The sequence below is a fragment of the Melampsora larici-populina genome (genome assembly GCF_000204055.1).
Source record: "Melampsora larici-populina 98AG31 unplaced genomic scaffold MELLAscaffold_14, whole genome shotgun sequence".
Lineage (NCBI taxonomy): Eukaryota > Fungi > Basidiomycota > Pucciniomycetes > Pucciniales > Melampsoraceae > Melampsora > Melampsora laricis-populina.
Genome location: NW_006768778.1, coordinates 684352 through 704884, shown reverse-complemented (window position 1 = coordinate 704884; position 20533 = coordinate 684352). Strand labels below are relative to the sequence as shown.

Genomic DNA, 20533 nt, shown 5'->3' with positions numbered 1-20533 from the left:
ACTGTGGTAAGTGACTTTGTAAAATCCATATGTTCTTCACACTCCACAGCTAACCCTCACGCCTTGTTTTGTAGGTGTGGTTACATTCCTTCATAAAAAAAATGGCAATCAGTGATCACCAAAACACAATAACAGACTGATGCAGGAATGCTACCCTGCATCTGCTCCAATTGCAACCCCAAGGCTGCCAACTACTTCCTTGCCCAGCAGCCAGAAATGATGTGGTCAAATTTAACCAAATTTGTCCTTCAAGATGATCCACCTAATACATATGTCTCTCTGTAAGACCAACTCGAGGAATCCAACATTGAGTACTTGCATCCAACAATGGCCAAGTGCCCCAGAAGATCCTCTATGTATGGACCTTTGCTCAATCCAATTGCACTTGAAAATCAAAAAAAATCTGAGTAGTATATGTTATATTGAGTATCCTGGGGGCAGCTTGTACACATTACACAATCTCTTTCCAGTCAACAAGATCTGGAATGTGTGTGTTGATTACAATCTATTCCTTGAAGGAGCATCTCTTGACTTAATCTTTGAGGGTGAGCCCCTGCCTACTGAATATGAAAGCATCTGACAAGAAGTGCGAGCATGGAGAGCTCATAGGAGGTTTTTTTTTGCTATATTGGATCCATCAGATCAAGAGTTAACACTGCTCAGCAAGGCCAAAGCTGCATCTCAGGAAGCAAAAGAGGCACAAACCGCAATGAGAACCGTGACCAGACCTGTTCAAACTGATGAAGTGTGTTCTTGGATTCTATTTTCAACAAAATTAGATTATTTCTAATTTTGGATGATATAATTATTGGGACTTTATTAGGGTAGGAATCCAAACCCCGTCCCAGAGCAACCACTTACTCCTAACGCCCCCAAACAGCAAAACCGCCAGTGAAGGTTGCAAAAGTGGCAAAGAAGGCAAGGAATAAGTGAGCCAGGTCCAGTCACACTACAGTGTCATCAGCTTCTTGGCGATCAAGTCTTGCTAAATTTCCAACTGCCCCCATCAATATTGTGAATTCTTAGCGGGTTTATCATGAATTAGATTTTGTTGTAACATTTTTGATCAAACCAAAAGGGTATCAATCAGCACCTCCTTTTTTATTGAATTTGTTCCTGTCACATATTGATGGTCCCATGATCTTAGAAAATTTGCTGGCAACTGAGAGGTGGTATTATGCATGTGGCTCCAATATATTGGCTTAAGTCCACAACAAAGGGTTAACTGTTGTACTAGTGATCTGAGCTGCATTTTGTTGGAATGAAATAATGAGATTAGCAATCAAATTATTTCAGCCTCTTGACTTTTTATATTGTTTATTGATGCATGGAATTAAGATATACCAAAATTATATTGATTGACATTGTAATTAATTTTTCAACATCTGTCAGGTTGGTCTGTCCCAATTCAGTGAAAATCAGCAACACACTGCAACAAAGAATATGTAAATATGACTCAAATTTAGATTAAAAAAGTGCTTGAGCCAATAAGTTTGGTGCTCAAGCCAGAGATTGTTACCTACAAAATACCCAGGCTGCTTTCCAGACTGTATCAACAAGCTATGCATGACTACTTTGGCCAAAGCTGGCAGAAAGTCTTGATCCACAAGGACAAGGAAGTGTGTTAGATGCAAATCATAACAAGGGAGACCCTTCATACCATGAGCCATCAAAACCCAATTCTTCCATATAAACTTTGAACACCCAAAGTCTCCCGTGCTAGTTGCACATTCAGCTTCAACAATGTTTAAAAAGTTGTGTATTTGAAGTTGCATATCATATCCTTTTATGTCCTTTTTTAGAAAGACATACTCTTAACGACTCAGGGCAAAAAAACTTATTATAACATTTGTCAATGACAGCCTGAGCAAACCCTTCCTGAAAAAGGTTGGGACTAGTCTCATATTCAGCAAGTGTGTTCCTTGGGGAGAGAGATAATGGGCCGCTTAGCAACATTAATGCTTCATCCACATCCACTTTTGAACCACTTTTGATATACAACTTCTTCTTGACTCACCTCAAACAGGAAACCAATGTGGCCATGTTGATAGAGTGCACAGGTTGCAAAACTGTTCTACAATCCATCTTTGAAGGTAGTTTACATAGCAAACCCCCAATTGTGGGATACAAAGTAGAATCCAGGCATGTGCCCGGAATTTTTTTGGCAGTAAATTTTGATTTTCTGGGCAAAAGTCTGGGCCCAGAATTCAAATTTACTGCCAAAGAAATCTGGGCACAAGGCCGGGCACGTTCCCGGATTCTACTTTGTATCCCGCAAATGAACTGCCACACTTTCCAAGCACCAGTCTTTTGTCTCACGGCTATTGCCCCAATGATGAGTCAAAATACCTTGAGCTATGTTCCACATGGTATGAGCAACACCCGGAATTGTCATCACACTAGTCAAGCCACCCACCGCTGTTCCAGCTGGTGCTCTTTTCTTGCGGAGATTCTAAGTGTTTTGACATCTTCCTAGGTCTCCTTCAAATATTTGAACCAACTTTTCCATTGCTTCACACGTCAGGCCACACTGTTTTGCTATTTCATACAAAACTTCACCTACCACATTAGCCAAGTTATTTGCTGTGTCCATCAGTCTCAAGAGGAATAAGTGACAATCATCAACAGGTATTGGGTCAATGGCTGAAGGTGTTTCCGTGATGTGAGTCAAAGGGCCTTTTCCAACCTTGATTATGTATTTGTACATGGCGGAAGCTAACTGGCTTTTCAAGGTTGCACACCATTGGTTCATATTGTTCAATTTTGTGAGAAAGAGCTCAAGATGGACATGAAGCTTTTGAGAACTTTACATGGCCTGGTGGTAGTTTTGAAGGTGAGTGCTTGCATTGTCTGGGCATATCTCTTTCTTCAGATAATCCCGTAGGAACTGAATATATCCCCATGTTCTGTGGAAGAGTTTAGACATAGACTCTACCTGTGTGTTGTGGATTCTTTGCAAGATGTCAAAGTTGTTCATGCAGATGATAGGACCTATACCATAATTCCTGGACATTAAATCTTGGGGTGTGGCCTCTCTTGTAGTACAAAGATGTTCTGCATGACAACCCACATGCCAGGAAAGTTAAGGAGTTATGTAACTGCAGGGAATCATTGCAATAATGTGACAGAAACAAGAACATGACACATATTGTTGTTGCCACCTAATAATATACTGCAAATTTGGTCATCATAATGTCAATAAAAAACTTTCAAGATACAAACTCTTACCAGATTGGCCCAGTTGATCTATGCTGTTTGTTTATCTTCAGGTACATACTCAATCCCATCATCATGTTGGGCCTCTTCCTGAACCAAATTCTTGGCCATAATGTCCACCAATCCATCCTGAAAATTTCCCAAATGCAGATCATCATCATCCAGTGCTTCCCCATCCAGTGTTGCATTGTCATGAGTGTCACTTGTCATGAGCTCTTTGTGGTTATTTGTCCTAGCAGATAGTTGATGATACATTAAATGCCACAGGAATGGCATTGAATCCCTTATGGTAGCATTGTGTTTGCCCAGTTCCTTGATCTTGAAGAAATGTGTTGTGATATTTTGAGAGCTGTAAAAGATTCGAGGTTTGGTCCAGACTTTGTTTCTCATTTGCAGCTGTGCCTGTTATCAAAACAATCTTCATTACTCAAAACTTGTAATTCTCTGTGTGAAATGAATAGTCTCACCTCTTTTAAAATAAACACATTCCATCCCGCATGTCCCTCCTTGCTGTTTTTGGACAGGTTTTTTATTCCATACAACGTCTGTAATGTTCAATTGAAAACCCTCTCAGTTCCCCAATACCGTTGACACTCCTTCACCACTGGGGTTGTTGAAGACAGTAAAGCGTGAATTACCTCTTTTGGGGTGATATACTCCTTCTTCATAGCCGCACATACCTCTCTGGCAAAAGAGTCAATGAAAGGTTGTTCTCAAATTGTAGTAGGTTCAACTTTCATTTGTCTTCTTTTGTCAATAATCATTTTTTTTGGATATATAGGGCACATTACTTGGGGAATTCAGACCACCTTTTTTTTTGGGCAGCCTATGACAACATGGTATTTTGCCAATGCCACCCTTGAGGCTATAACCACGGAAAATTTCTAATTGATTCATGGGTTGTACTTGAGATACATGCCGCTTGTGGGACAAGTTTGTGTCCAGCAGTTAAGTCATGAGGTCCTTTACTGTTTTTACCAAGACAAAACCCACACGCCTTTTGGACATGAAATTGGGAGTTTACACCTGTTTACGCCCAAAGAAATATTCCGGCCTTTTTGGCTGAAACATGTAGTTACACAAATCATTAATCGGGCATCACGTTTTGCAAGCGCTTACTTCCAAAAGTAGCATCTGTGTGTGCTATGAGGTTGTGTACCTTTTGATGGAGGATAACATACTTGAAGCTTAACATTTTCTACGGTGAGCTGAAGCGGAGAAGTCAAGAAAAAAACATAAGAGGACTTATTTCTCGGAGCTCACACGCCAAAACTTGCAAGTCCAATAAGGGGTTTCAAGTTCAAGATTTTCCGTATTTTTATGTTTTGAAAACTTGGACGAAGACATAAATTTTACGTAAAATATTTTTAAAACGGGAGACCTTTTTACGTCTCCCGTTTTAAAATTAGCGTAAACATACACTTTTAAAAATCATTCGGTCAACGATTTGACCTTTTCAATCATGGTATTGACCACATCTTCAAACATGAGATTGGTCAAGAAGGCCATCTCGTCATTATCTTCAAAGGAAATGTCGCCAAACCTTGGAACGATACAATCACCGCTTCGATTCGTTTTACGACGGTAATTATTCGATGTGCTTGATTTTTATAAACGGTCAAATTTAAAATCTTACAGTGTCGTATAAAACTTGACCGAATTTTTAAAAACCCGTATAAAAGATTTAAACTTGAAACCCCTTAATGTAAGCGCCTCTTCGAGGGCTCGGAGAACGCGCTTGTGAGGGGCTTTTTTAAGCTTAATATCGGCCCGTGATCTCTCCTCCCTTTGAATTCTCTGCAGGCTTTGGGGGCCATCTCTGCGCTTGGCCAGCGAGTCTATCCATTTACGGTACTCAAAGCGTTTATGTTTATGTATATAGTTTGTACATAGTTGCTCGTACATACTTTTTCTGCACTATATTTGGTCCCACCGAAGTATTTTTTTTATGGCCAGTTTCTGAGTTTGTTACCGTGTGCCCTGAACCACCATGCCCAATCAATCCCCACCACCACCGAGCATGGATTCAACAGGTCTTCCCACAAATACCCCTACCACTCCCTTCAACAACTTGAATACGAATCTGTGGAGTGTACCACATGCGTTGACCAGTCCGGCTGCAGGTCAAGTGCAATTGATATCACCTTATTCAACACCCCATCCTTTGATTTCCTCCGGTACTCCGGTCATCATTACGTACCCTGCAGCTCAGCCAATCACATCAGCTTCTCAGCCTTCGCCGTCGGTCATGCAATCCTCTGTTTCATTAACCCCTGCCGAGTCGACACAAACTGCCAAAACAACACAACCTACCGAGACAACTCAAACTCCTGAGGAGCCTAAGATCACTCGTCGTGGTCGTAAGAGAAGTTCTAAAAAGGGTCCAGCGTCTTCGAAAAGGAAAACTGCAGCATCAGCCACAACATCCGAGTCTCTAGCTGAAGACAAGTCCGGTTGAAAACAGAGGTCATGGGATAAAGATCTCAATTCAGACGGCAAGACAATGGTGGACTTGATAGTTGAATGGATGTGCTTAACTTGGGGTGATCAAGAGAAACCAAGTGATTCGGAGTGGATGTGTATGGAAAGTTCAGATACGATCTCGAATAATTATGCCAGATATCGAATGGGTCTGCCCGGGAAGAAAGAATGTGCAAGACGCTGTGCTATTTTCATTGGTGCAAATGGATTTGAAACCCCCCTGTGGGAAGGAGTGAAACAGAAGGTATGGTCATCGTTTGCTCTGAATCCTTTCTGAAAGATCTTTGTTAATTGATTGTTAATCTTTCATCCTTTTCGAATGGAGAAACTGTAGATTGATAACTTGGAAACTAAATTCAAAGAAGCACAAGGTTGGTCTAAACAGACAGGCGAAGGAGGTGGTCTCACCATCAAACAGAACGCGGACTTCGAAATTGAGGTGTTACAATTGATTGGAGAGTGGACTGAGGAGCGGGAACAAGAAATTAGAATGATGGCCGCTCAGACTATCAAAGGTAAGCTGTGTTCTGATACTTACTGCACATGTTTCAGTCCCTGATATGTGTACTCTTCGCACAGAGTGCTTGCATAGTAGATGCCCCCACTACGACATCCTCACCCCTATCATGGCTGATCGTGCCGGAACTGCGCCTTTGTACACTGCCGAAAGTGGGGTTGAAGCTCAGCCAAACCCCTCGACCCCTTTGATTAATCCCCCTTCGCCTTCGGCTCAACCTCTAGAGACTCAGTCAACTGAGTCTAGTAACTGGAATCCGCCTCAATGTTTAGGTCCTGAAACCGAAAATTCAGAAGCTTTTCAAGATGCTCAAGACATTTCCCTATCTATGAGTGAAAACACGAGTAATCCTAATTTGGCTCAGTCTTCCTCGTCTCGCTCACTCGAACGCTCTTCCAGTTCTCATTCCCAATTGACATCCAAGACTCTCCCACATCCAAACTTCATTCAACCAATAAAGAAACCCATTAGCGAGAACCCCAGAAGAACCTCAGCTGGTACCTTAGGTGTGCTCAAATCGTTTCAATCCTCATTACCAACTCAAGCCGATTACGAAAGAATGCAATCTGAAAATCTCGCGGCCGCTGAAAGCAATCGCCTGGCATTTCAACAAGCCTCATCAAACTCAAATGCTGTAATGAACATGTTAGAAGCCCGATTGGGAAATCCAAACCCTTATGAAAAACGTAGTCTGGACCCTGAGGATCTAACTCCAGAGGCTATCGAAAAAAGAAAAGCCAAAAAAGCGAAAACTGAAGAACTCGAAATGCTCAAACTAGAACGCGAATTAGCTCAGGAGCGAAGGGCTTTAAATGAGAGTATCGAAGGATCAGGATTGTCCAAACTTCAATTGGCTAGAGAAAAAGCCGAGATGATTTCCAAATTCTGTCTTGCCAATATGTCCCTTGAAACTGCTCGGGAGATGGCTCAGGAAATACTTGATAGTTTAAAGTGAAGGATATCGAGACAGGTTATGGTTATTTGTTTCATGTTCTTCAAAATCCTATTCAATCCAATTGAATATTCCAAATGTGTGTTCTCGTTATCTTTTTAAAAAAAATTAAAAAAGGAAAAAAATCTAAACAAAACCTTTAACAACTTTGTTATCAAAAAAAATTGTCGTTCCGAAAAATTCTCCTTACACTTTTAAATAAAAAAAATTCTTGTTATGAAGAAAAAAAAATTTGTTTTATAAATTTCTCGTTGTTAGTTTTTGAAATAAAATTAAAAAACTTGGTTATGAAAGGGTTGCTCAAGTTTGATCTCTCGAAGATATAAAACTCTTTTATTAATTGTGAGCTTCTTTTCCACCACGAGAAGTTGAAATTTTCAACTTCTTTGGTTTGAACTGGGTAAAACGAAGACTTTCCAATTCTTTCGATGTTTTTGAACTCTTGAATTTCAAAAACCTGAAAGAGAACAAAGTCTTCTCATTCGAGTCCTCATTGAAGTCACAAATGGGACAAATAGATGAGATGGCATATTTGATAGCATTTCATTTCTTTAAATATGATCTGGTTACAACAAATTTTAAGTATATCACCATTCAAAGTGAGCTAAGTGTTTTGACGTGCTCGATAATTTCTAAACTGCTGCAGTAGTTCGTTTCGCCTGCGATATGAAGCGTTTCGTTCTTCGTTGGGTTGAAGATCTAGCGGTTCATTTTCGAGAGGTAAAACAGCTTTGTCTTGATGATTCTCTTGCATCCATTGGTCCCGGAAATGAATAGTAAAGTTGTGCAATATGCAACAAACCTTGATCCATCTTACAGCGTGTTTGGCCAAAGAGACATCCTTGATCGTTATTCGCAAACTTTGCAACGATTGAAAACGCAATTTGAGTTGACCGTTACTGTGCTCACTTACAACCCTCTGTTCACTGAGAGCACGGTTGAATTCTCTCCTCACCACATCTAAGGTCTGTAATCGCGGACTTTTGAAGGTTGGAATGAGGTGCTGGGAGCATGTATAGCCCGAGTCCGCCAAAATGTATTCGTTATCACTAAAAAAATTCTCCGGACGTTGTGCAAGCTACATACACAAAAAGGACATATGAGTTTAAGTAAGCCTTGAACAAAGGGAAAAGACTTACTTGAGAGGAAGCGTAGACACGTTGGTCGTGTGAACTACCACACCATCCATGCAAATAATAAATGATTCGACCTCGGTGATCCGAAACCAACATGGTGTTGAGAGCATATGTATGCTTACGAGTCCAGAAGTCTTCCGGATCCTTGCTCGGTGCAAATGCAAGTGGAATGAGGGTGCCATCTATGAATCCTACACAATCTTGAAAGAATGATTTTCTACCAATCTGACTCTTGATTTCATTTCGTTGCTCTTGATTGGGCCAGTTAACATAATCTTTTTCAAGTTTCAAAATAGCCTCAAAACAACGATGCGTAAAATTATGAACCGAACCTTCTAAAAAAACCAAATGTAAGTGTCAAATTCAGGAGCTGAACTGGGCAAACATTGTACCAACCACTAAATCCAAAGTGGCACCCTATCATATAGGCACTACCCCCATTCCCACTTGACCCGAGCCGGCATAAAGTGATGAGTAATTGCCAATCAACTGGAGTTTGAGGCAAAGATGAGTTATTGACGAAAACTAGATCATATCGGATCAGATCCGCCAAGCGCTCGAAGTTTTGTCGTGACATCCGTGCCTGATGGAATCACATGAAGACATTCAGAAACAAAAGTCAGTATGAGAAATGATGAAAGGAACTTTGACCAGTACTTACATGTCGGAGAAAATTTCTATCACTCCCATTAAAAACGTTTTGAAACTTTAATACTTGGAACGCTGTAAGTCGATCATGAATCCTTGGTCTGATGTAACGCAGGTGAGTAAGTTCATCAAAAGCTTGACGGATAGCTAAAGCAATCTTGAAGGTATGTTGATGGATTGCTTGCTGAGACATGATAGAGGCTTCAAGGTTGGAGCCGGCTGTGATGAAGTTGTTGAATGTGCAAACAAGGGCGAGCGAAGCCATGATGAAGACCTCTTCGGAGTCGTCCAAAAGCATCAGAGCGGCGATGTTGATCAAATCGAAGTGAAAGGAGGCATATAAGTGAACATAAGAGGGAGCTTGAGCGGTAGCAAACAGAGCAGAGAGGGTATGGGTACTTGCTTGAGCAATCCCAAGGGTGATTTTTTGCCGCTCGCCAACACGAGGCATGAGATGAAGAGGAGAAAAGTATGTAGGGGTCCTCAAAGCTATATACTTTGAGGCCCAAATATACTTTTTTTTTCCCTGCCAAAAAAAAATCGAAAAAAGTATGTATGACAACTATGTACGAACTATATACGTGTACATATGTAGCTTTGAGTACCGTAATTATATGTACGTGGTTCCCCTTCTGAAAACCGTTCAGAAACGTCTCAAGTGAATTGAAAATAAGACGTTTCTGGAACAATTAGGTTTCGGTTCCGAACTTCCGGTGCGATAATTTTTACCCCCTGGTGTACATCGGAGTGCTACGGATGCCAATCACGCGATGTACATCCCGTCCCTCTCCGCGCAAAAGGTCCGAGAGACGTGCTTTTGCGCGGAGAGGGACGGGTTAAGTTTAAGTTTGATAATTTGTCATGTCGCTTGGAAATTCAAATTTTAACGCATTGAACATATACTTACAAAATTTCAAAGTCTCTTCATCTCTTCTCTGTGTGGGAGTAAGTACAAAGATTTCCAATATCTGTTGCAGATCACGCGTATAACTTCTGTGAACTTCAGGCGGGCGGGCAAGGGCGGGCAGCTGTGAATCAGGATGAGCCCCGAGACCCGCCAAATCGGGGATACCCGCGGGACAGCCCGTCGGGTCGGGGGGTCGTTCTGGCCTTCGAAGGGTCGCAGAACCGCGGGGATTATCGGGCCCGGGAGTCGTTCTGAGAGTCAAAAGAAAGTGACTCTCCTCGGGGAACCCGAGGAAAAATCAAGCTGTAAAAAGCGGATAAATACACGCTTGGGAGAGGTTGTGCTCAGCGGTTTCTGCCGGAAATAGCCGGGGACTCGGGGATCCCCGTAATTTCCCGGGGATTTGGTAGTTCGTCGGGGGTCAGGGTACGGGAGCCGGGCTTGACCTATGAGCCAGAAAAAGCTCGAGGAATACCGGGGTCGGTCCTCGTTCTGACTTTTGAAAAAAAGTCGGTGGGCCGGGCAGCCCAGTCCCCGGCATTCGGGGGTCGGGGCTCATCCTGAGCTGTGAATGCTGGATGGCACATTCACATTATGCATATTTCGGGCGAAAGAGTGTCAGACAAGAAGTTGAATGTTGAGCCTTGCCCTTGACGGAGCCGCTAACAAATTAGCTAGCGGCGGGAAAGTTGCATAGCCCCTCCAATTGTCTATCTTCTTTGTGTTGAGAGTACACGACTGCGCCACAGCAGATCACGTGTTTTGTACAGCTGTATTACTTGTAGTCTTTCCGTTCGTCTCCGGCAGAAGCTTCCTTCCCTCAACCATTGTGGAAGCTGAAGCCTCGGAGTACGAACTGACGAACTTCTCGTCCTATTCATTATACTTTGGCCAAGAAGTTTTAGGCTTTAGCAGATTTTTGAAAATCCTCTTACAGTTTTTCACACACCCTTCCTACGTCTTATTCTGAATCTGGTTTGGCTTTGGCACCACTTTTACATAATTGAATACGCTGAACCACGAGGCTTGAGCGCCTGGTCGACAAAAACTTTGTGACAATTATTTGCCAAACTACTGTCATTGCACATTATACAGGATCGTTCCTTGTCAAATACGTACAAAGAAATATGAACATCCACTCGGGTATGGTTCTCAAACCTATGCAAAAATTTGTGCAAGTTTCGAGCAACTTCTGTGCAAGACATGAATAGAACTTGCACGGAACTTGCACGGAACTTGCACGTCGGTCTCGCACGGTTTTCGTACCAGTTGGAACAAAATAGCTGGGGTCGTCAAAAAATTTAATGCGCAAGATTGGTGCAAGAAATCTTGCACGGATCTTGCACGTCGGTCTTGCACAGTTCTTGCACAGGTTTGAGAACCATAAATGAAATTCGGGAAGCTTTCTAAAGGGAAGCTTCTATTCGTGATTGTAGTGTTTAGCAGACGTCATCTTGAGTGAGAGTTTTACAAACAACGGGCACTTTTGGAATAGCTCACAGTTGCGACATCGCTGCCTGCTAATGATAAGTTGAAGCGTTTGCCAGTCAGTCTTGCAAAGTGTGCACCATCCTTTAACACTGATTGTATGATCATCCCTTTCGCATCTTACTGCGACCAACGAGCTTTTGTATATCAAGGTGAAAGGCTGGTCCGATGAGTCTCCAGTCAACGACCCCATCTCCAGCATGGGAGATTTTATACGACCTGGCACGCAAGCAGATGTATCCACACCCATCTTACCTCCAGCGCTCAGCCCTCAAGGCATCGACAGTGTTGTGCCCTCTCATTGGGCTCTTATATGTGATAAGCGGTCTTAAACGGCTCTGTGATAGAGATGCTCGATGGCTCGTCAGGATAGACCGCGGCGGATACATGTATTTAAACGGGCATTTGGTCATCCCGATCTGGGGATGCATCTTCACCGCATGTCAGCATCCCGAGTCAATTTTCAAGTGGACATGATTTAACGATTCCAACCTTCACATGGCACTTTGCCTTTTCCAGTGAATCTCGCAGCCCTCGTATGCCTACAGGCAGAATTTTCATCTTTTCCCAAGTCGCAAACCCTTGTTCTGCACAATTTGACCAGTCCCCTTTTGCTCGCTTTTGGTAAGTCTCGAATCTGGCTGTGGACAATGTTGAAGTGTACTCAATCACTGATTATGCATCTTTCACTCTGCAAGGTTGGTCAAGAGGTAAGTTTTTTGTTCTTGATAGTCTTCATCACAATCTGATCATCATCTCTATCGCTCGAGAAAAGTCTGGTGCTTCTCATATGCGGCGCCCCCCACAGCTTTCCGATTGGATCCCCAGCGGCAACCCAGTTCTACAAATTATAACTATCGCAGATTTTTGGGACCCAAACTTTTCAATATCAGCAATATCGCGATGTACATCATCCCGCTTCTCTACATTTTACCTTTCACGATAATCAACGCCAAGAATGTACATGAGATCCGTCGTGTCTGGGCGCTGTGTGTTCAAACGCATGAAATGCTAACATCATTACAGAGAGAATCAGAAAATTCTTCCGAAGTTACCGATCTTACCAATCGTCTTCAATCAGATATGCTTCGGCGACTAGGCACTCTTCAAGCCCTCGGCGAGGACATCTTGCTTAATTCACGATACATCTGTTTTGGGTTGACAATCTGTCAAATAATCTTGTTATGCGTCTTTTCTTCAGCAAGCTGGCGGATCATGAACACACTTTGGACACAAGTCAAAACGCTTCGGGAATGCGCCACTCGTCGATGCCTGTCGTCATGTGCAGCTAACCAAAAACTTCGCGTGCCGACACCCACATACGAAGAATCAGCCGATAGAACAGAAGTCTATCAGCAAAAGTCGGTGTGGAACGCCGAAGTGACTGACTCGTTATGGCAATCCAGTCTGTTTGAAGATCGCCGAGAAGATTGGGAAAAGGTTGATGAGATGATGCTGAAACAGAAACATGATTGCCTACGTCGTTATGCTTTCAACGCTCTATGTCAAGCAATCTTGATCATCGTGACTACATCTGCGTTTCTTGCCCTTACCATTATTACGCGCAAGTCCTATTCACTTTCACACCAGCCCCGCAAATGCATTATAATCTGATATGATCGGACTCCATACCCAACACTCTGTTTAGTCACTAATGCCCTAGATGTTCCTCGTCGTACTCGACTCTTGGATTTGCAAGTGATCATGATCGTATGGCACAACGTCATCTGGAATTGCGGATTGGGTATCTCTTTAGGCGTAGTGAGTGATTTTTTTGCATACATGCGTTATGTTTTCTTTTGCGAAACCTCACCCCATGATGGCCGCGGCTATGTCTTAGGTTTCGTGCGTCGTGGTCTTTTCGCCTACACCGTCACCAATAACGGAGGAACACGCTCTCAGGCGCTGTGAAAGCGATAGTTTCTGATATCTTTTTGGAGGCTGCCAGATTTCCAATCCTCCAATCAGTCGTTTACTGGGGCGCTCGGTTATCTCGCCACCATCATGTCAACGCATGAATAGCCTTGTTTTTATCTAAAAAAATTCTTGTAGTCTCTTGGTCATATGAAACACGGCACTCTGCCTAACACAATCATTGTTAAAGGTTTCCTTTTCATTGTCATCTTCCTTCAATTGTTATTCTTTTCAACGTTATATCTGATGAAGCTTCGATCAGGTGGTCCATTTAATAAATTTAGTTTTTCTTGAGATCTAAACATTGACAAAGTATATCGTGGTGTGGGAGGCTTCAGTCACGCCATCCTAATTTCGGTCGCGCTCTATGAGATGTTTTCTCTTAACTTTGCTTCAAGCACATCTCTTGAGCAAATGATCACCAAGTGAAAGGCTTAAAGAGGGATTCAGATTGAGAATGGGGTTGTACGACGCCTATATACATGACAGAAGACCCTTTCTCGATTGGTTTGAATGCCTATGGATTCCAATCATTCTGTGTTTATAAGCGGGCCTTGCTTTTTGAGCAATTGACCACAGGTATTCAACAAAGCCTTTGTGCAAGCTACCATTTCATCCTAAAGAACCCCGGCTATAGGCTTACAAGGGCAGAGGCTTTATTCCAGCAAAATATGTATGGAGACAAGATAAATGAGGATTCCCCCCTGTATCAAGACTTTTTCACAACGTAGCAGAGCTTGACCTTGAAGTGATGATAAAACTGACTTGATCACAGTATTTGAAATCTGTGAAGCACGACGTTAGTGACAGAGCTGATTTTAAGCCTTGATTTGGGTCTTAACATTTCAGCGACATTCACATAATTCACAGCACCATACTACAGATTCACATCATACATTAAGACAGACAGATAAATAGATTAAGATAATTATATGATAAGGAACAACAAAAAATAAAAAAAAATGAGCCTATCAATAATCAGTTCAATTTATTTCTCTTTGACAAAAAAAAAACTACAAAAACTACAACAAAAAAACGTTTTAATCATTTTTAAATGTGACTTTCTTTTTCTTTCCTTTACTACTAGTTCCACTAACTGAAGATTCTGATGGTGGATGATAACTTGAACCCTTTTTGCGACTACCTTTCATGATTGATGAAGTTTTAGAAGTATTAGAAGAACCAGAAAGTGATCTGTCTCTTGTTCGAACGATAGGTTGTTCAAGACTACTTGCTTTGGAATAAGTTCCATCGCCTTTACGAGGATTTGATGAATCGTCTTGTCTAGAACCACTGGTAGGCACGCGATGTCTAGTCACACCCATACCGAGCTTAGTAGCAGTAGTGGTACCTCGATTGTCTTCAAGTGACACATTTCCTTCCCATAGGCCACTGTAAGACTTCTTAGCTTCCGGTGGATGGATATCCTTATCATCTGTAATGAGATCACGTTCAAACCGGGAGGGTGCCTGTGGTTGACGAAGATCTGAATGTGACACCAAACCGGGGATTGTAACAGTGCGAGATTTGTGATGTGATAGGATCCAATCCCCTAAGATTCCATGTGTCATCGCTCCAAGAAGCCCCATGAGGACACCTAGGGTCACGCCGGATGCCAGAAAGACCAATAGTGGCTTGAGAGCTAGGTAGATACGAGTCGCAATGATGGTGGGGAGCCTTATGAAAATGTAGAATAGCAGGCGAAACGGCAACAACAGCGGGCTTTGTTTTGACAAATCAAAGAGAGTATCTGGATCAGTCTTATATTCCACGTAGTTTTTGATTCATGAATACATATCCAGGAGAAGCTTACAAGATGATATCCTCCCACAAGAATTGCAGGATTTGCACTAGAATCATTCCGCATCCACTCGCCAGTCTCCAACCGGTCATGAATACGAATTTAACCATTTCACCGACTAAACGCAAACACCTCGCGATCAACCGGTAAGGAAAGATATAATCTTTGAGCCAAGGAAGCTTTTTCAACGTAGTTGAGATATGAGCTTTTGATTGATTTCGTGATTTTGACTTGATCGGAATGTTAGATTGTCGAGTGTTAACTTCTCGATCAATCACAGGATCAGGATCAATTATCTCATCTGACATAATCTCAGAAGAGACTTGTAAAGATTCATCCTCTGTTGGTTGCCAAGCTGAGAAAGCTTGACTTGGGGATATAGACTGAAGCATATGTTTGTTATCTGAGGCATTCGAATCGGTTCCAAAAACCTTTTTGAGAATGTCTTCTTGAGTGTCATCGATCTCAAATTGATCATCCGTCGATGTTGGTAAACATACCGTATTCGTCGTAGCTTGGTCGGTGACAACGACTGGTAGTTTATAGATCAGAAGAGCGGCCTGAATTGGGAACGAGTATAGAAGACCGGTCGGTAGATCGATCGTGCATCGTGCCAAAGAAGATGTTACGAGGCCAGTAGAGAGCGCGGTCAAGAGTTTACACATTAACATCGACCCTGAGCAAAGGCGAGAGGATTTTAATAACTTCATGCGCTACGGTTTCGAGTAAGATGCTCGAATCGTCGTTCTGGGTATCCGGATTACTTTATATGTTGAAAGAAGCACTGGATTGGAGTCTCATGTGTGTTAAGTTTGACGAATCGATTGAGATGGAAAACTTCGTATTGAAAGAGTTATGAGATTTAGTGGTGTAGTCTGCGGGTAAATCTTCATTGGTTATATAGAGACCGACTTCGATCAGACAACTCATAGCGAAAACCTTTCCAAAAGGTCATTCATGCATTAACCTAAAACTTTGTCTGCAATCGACTTTTCGTTGGAGACTTGCCTGCCTTTGCTGAAGAAGGCATATGCAATCTAGTGTTTTTGGTAATGAGTTACAAACAGTCCTACTCAAGTCCACCTTCTGATACAAGTCCACCTTCTGATACAAGTCCACCTTCTGATACAAGTCCATATATAACATGTGCTAACCTGTGCCAATGGGCAGTAATCTCTGGTACTACTAGAACATAAAATATTTCCGCAAGACTTGGTCGCACGAGGGAATGAAATCAAGCCTGTCAGCACCAAAACATAAAGCCTGATTGGGGTAAACAAAGCTCACTGCCAATCTCATTCAAAAATATAGAACTACATGGTGGAGGCGCAGACTACCTTGCTTTCCGTAGTGCTATCACCTCTAAACTGTACCACTCTGCAGATGGACCCAAAAATATGATTGCACCAACATTTTCGTATCAAGTCTGCAACCTACCTCTTCTAAGCAGCAATCAATCTCAAATCCACTCGTCACCTTCAATACTCCCTATTTTCAAATTCAAGAATATTTGTTACATCTCAAGAAAAAAAATCAAAACTAAGAATGATATTAAAAGATTGATAGAAAATCATTAAACCAAAAAAAATAAGAATGAAGGAATGATTAAAATGCAACAATCTTACAGAACCATACGCTCACACACACACACAAAAGAAAATTTCCGATTGAAGAGATACCAAATTACAACAAATCAATTAGGTTTACTAAGGGATATGTCTGATATGGGAAAAGACTTGGAAACAAATTAGTGAAAGAAAGGTAAACAAATGCTGATTATGGATTTTCAAACTGGTTGACATTGAGGAATTCAAAGGCTTAGGGATATGACTCTGAATCGGTATGCTGGTCATCTATTCGACTAGAATAGAATTGATCCAAAGATCCAATCAGCCTCTGTTCAGCTTTTTAGTCTACCTCATGTGATAAGACTTTTTACCTTGGCCCACTGTGTTGATGAGACGGATGGAACCCATGGACTGCCAAGAAGAAGAAAAAGTGAAGACGAGAGTAAGTTTTCGAAAAGGGTTTGAATCAATCGGGAAGCTCAATATTCTACATGGAAATACCGAGACGCGTCAGCAAGATTTGGGGAAAAGATGGGAGAAGTATCACCGTACAAACTAATGTGGGCACAGAGCAAAAGATAATGTCACGATATCACACATGAAACTGAATGACGATCTCTTAGACTGTTTCGAGTTAGCCCCATGGATTTAGACTTGATTGACACTCGCGCTACCTCTTGAAACGCTTCTTGAACACCTCGATTGTGCTTCGCCGAACATTCCAAATAACGAGAGGCGCGCAACCGTCGAGCTGCAGCCAAACCCTTTGAAAGATACGCGTGAATTATTGATCAAGATGATGAGCAAAGGGAATAGAAAGTGAACTGAACTTGTTCATAATCAACAGGTCGTAGACCATAATTGGCCAGATTATTCTGAGTACGAGGGTCATCTCGAAGGTCGCATTTGAGTGCTAGAGATGAACGAAACCAAAAAGATAGGAGTCAGACATTGAGTTCCAAGGAGGACCATGATGAAAAACATGAAGCTATGGATGAGGGAATATTAAGCATACGCACCCACAAGACATATCTTGACACCCGGACAATGTTCAACAATTTCATCTAGCCACTGTTGAATGAATTCAAAAAACGGCTTGAGTAAATGATCAATATGTTGAACCAAGGATATGACTGAATGACCTTCGATTCTGTATTCTCGAGTGAAGTCGGCTGATCAACCCTGGAGAAAAGAGAAACCGCATAGTCTATGTTATTGCTGAAATTTACGCGTTTTCTGGTTTTCTGGATGAGTTGAACTTGAAGTAGAGAAGAAGACTAACGAAAAGCAGAGCATAATCACATGTGTATCTGCATAAGACAAGGACCTGAGTCGATCAAACTCTTCCTGCCCTATGAGTAAAAAATAATCAACATTTCAGTTTCCCATTGAACTTAGACCCATTGATGAAGATCAGGAATAGATGAAAATGCATACCAGCGGTATCCCAGAGGGCAAGCTCGATGGTGTGATCGTCACTGAAATGATGACAAAAGATTGAGAATAACAAATAAATGATATTAGGTAGGCAAACGTACACAATGACCTCTTGCATATGGTTTTCAAAAACGGTAGGTTCATAAACCTGTGGAAAGTGACCTCGAGCGAATACATGCAAGCTGGAATTGGCGCGTTTGAATAGTTCCGAAAAACTGAAAATCAGTTTACTGTGAATTGCTAAGGCGCAAGTGAGATTATCATCGCACAGTGATGTTTTTCCACAAGCCCCATCTCCAAGTACCACTATTTTCCGATTGATCTAAGACCAAACGCGAATGATAAGATCGTTCAAGTCAGTTTGAATGGTTTTTAATTTGAAGATCGCGTATACGAGTAACTAACCGGTCTTTTACCGCCAAATCTATTGCTGCTCGTTGGATTCGAGCAGAACTGTAACATTTTAGCCATAGGGGAGTAATTTCACTTGGAAAGGTTTTCCTTGGTATTGAAAGAAAGACTTAGGATCCAAGGAATGACTGATATGAATTCCAGAAAGCAGACTGGGTTTGTTGATAAGATTGAAGTGTAGGATGATGACCACAGTTGAAATCAGATAATTTCTTGGGGATTTGTGAAACGCGGTGAATAACACTTTGACTGGTTGTGAAGGTGTGTTGGATGTGGAATCGAATTCGTTTTTAGAAACGGTTCACCGTTCAATTGCATACAAGTCAACTTTCAAATTCATTATTGCGGGTCACAACATCTCACACATCCCCGGACCCCACACGAGTACCGTGATTGCATTTACTCCAACGGTACACCACGGGGTAAACGTCCTCGGCCTCGTCTGGCGACCGGGACATTCAACGGTGACTGAACCCGTTCTGAATTGAGGGCCACCACGTGGCATTCTCGCACTGTTTCGAACCTCATCTCGCCTGGTCATAGAGACCAACCGGCTGTCAGAGACCGATTGAGCTGCGTCTCTGACACGGTATTGTTGAGGTCAGTTTTGCATCAAAACTGAGCAATTGCCTGCAACGCTTGTCCCCGCTATTGCACCGAAATGTGCAACCATTACTTGTTTTGTGGTGTTGTATGGGGACTTTGACACATTTTACACCGCAATTGCAGTGGTTGGTGGAACAAGAGCTGTGGCCATTTCAGCGCAAAAGGGATGTTTGGAGAGTGACCAGATAAATTCCCACTGAATTTCTCTTCACATGGCCTCTCAATAATCACTTAAAAATCCTCAATGTCTTCATCCTCCCATCTTTCATTGCTATACATACAACATTTGAAAAAAATGGTGTTCTGTAACTTGAAGATTTGATAACTCATCTTGAGAACAGCTGATATAGATCAAAGCAGCTATTCAAAGTGTTTCTGTTATTTCTTCTTCAGAGAAAATGAATCACAAGAAATGGTTGAGGAGCTTCCCCAATGTGAGTTCAGTGCTGAATTTTGCATGTGCAGAACCTTGTAGATGAGTTGCTGACCCCAACATCTTAGTCATTCACTCCTACTTGGGTGCCAATAGTGCAACCCACTAATAAAGCTGCTCTCTTTGTTGCAACAGAACAATGGCAGATTTCACAAACCACATGACAACTCCTACCCACCAGAAAAAACTGGCTACATGTGAGGCTCTATTGGAAAAAGAGCAGGCAATCAACAAGCCCTGATGCAATCAATAGGCGCCTCACAAGCTTGGGGAGAAGTGACACCTCTTCCACTGCTTCAAGGGGCGCATCTTTGCTCAGACAAAGCTCCCTGGAGAGGAAATCAGCTGGGTGCTCTATTCAAAGGGATGATTCACCAAGTTTGGTTAAAAGACAGAAGAGGTCACCCTCAGTTGAAATCCAATCACCTGGGACACCATCTATTCCACTGCAGAGACATACATCAATGTTGTGGGATTCTACATCCTCTGGTCAACAATATGCCAGAGCTTCTAATTCACCCCCATCACTCTGTAATATGAGCAAGGCTGCCACTATACTATACTATACTATACTGTGACTATACTTGGTATAGTATAGTTCAACTATACTGTACTTGAACTATATGGTATAGTATAGTACAACTATACTCATCTTTACTATACTATACTGTGCAGTATAGTTGAACATGCTGATGGAAAACTTGTGTAACCCTTGTCCATGTATAGTTGATCAATTGATACTATACCGAGTATAGTTGAGAAACATATAGTTTCAACTATAATATACTGAGTATAGTATAGTACAATTTAAACTATACTATACCCAACTATACTCATACCAGTATAGTATAGTGACCCTCATATTATCAGTGCTACTGGTTTTGCAAAGTCTAATATGTCAAGATCACCCTCTGTTGAGATGCAATCTCTTGGAACACCATCTATTCCACTGCAGAGACGTACCTCAGGTTCATTGAATTCTCCATCCCCTGTGCAACATGTTCCAGAGTTCTCAGGG

The 20533-nt window shown here is 42.0% G+C and overlaps 4 protein-coding genes across 4 annotated transcripts; 2 read left to right on the top strand and 2 right to left on the bottom strand.

Annotated features, from left to right (window-relative positions):
* Positions 1 to 5206: 5206 nt before the first annotated feature.
* Positions 5207 to 5674, top strand: MELLADRAFT_85453 (uncharacterized protein; the record flags this gene model as incomplete). Its single annotated transcript, XM_007409055.1, has 1 exon — positions 5207 to 5674. One exon carries the CDS (start codon positions 5207 to 5209, stop codon positions 5672 to 5674), a length of 468 nt encoding a protein of 155 aa, XP_007409117.1.
* Positions 5675 to 11812: 6138 nt separating this feature from the next.
* On the top strand, positions 11813 to 13444 carry MELLADRAFT_77523 (uncharacterized protein; the record flags this gene model as incomplete). Its single annotated transcript, XM_007409056.1, has 5 exons — positions 11813 to 11969; positions 12044 to 12055; positions 12121 to 12909; positions 12994 to 13106; positions 13186 to 13444. 3 exons carry the CDS (start codon positions 12249 to 12251, stop codon positions 13270 to 13272), a joined length of 861 nt encoding a protein of 286 aa, XP_007409118.1.
* Positions 13445 to 14061: 617 nt separating this feature from the next.
* MELLADRAFT_71631 (uncharacterized protein) lies at positions 14062 to 16101 on the bottom strand (the record flags this gene model as incomplete). The annotated part of the gene is made up of 2 exons (XM_007408878.1): positions 14062 to 14981; positions 15073 to 16101. 2 exons carry the CDS (start codon positions 15768 to 15770, stop codon positions 14300 to 14302), a joined length of 1380 nt encoding a protein of 459 aa, XP_007408940.1.
* Positions 16102 to 16534: 433 nt separating this feature from the next.
* On the bottom strand, positions 16535 to 18786 carry MELLADRAFT_48009 (uncharacterized protein; the record flags this gene model as incomplete). Its single annotated transcript, XM_007408877.1, has 11 exons — positions 16535 to 16921; positions 17000 to 17115; positions 17181 to 17392; positions 17459 to 17541; positions 17648 to 17699; positions 17771 to 17810; positions 17911 to 17980; positions 18066 to 18106; positions 18167 to 18247; positions 18335 to 18387; positions 18471 to 18786. 9 exons carry the CDS (start codon positions 18534 to 18536, stop codon positions 17213 to 17215), a joined length of 666 nt encoding a protein of 221 aa, XP_007408939.1.
* Positions 18787 to 20533: the final 1747 nt, after the last annotated feature.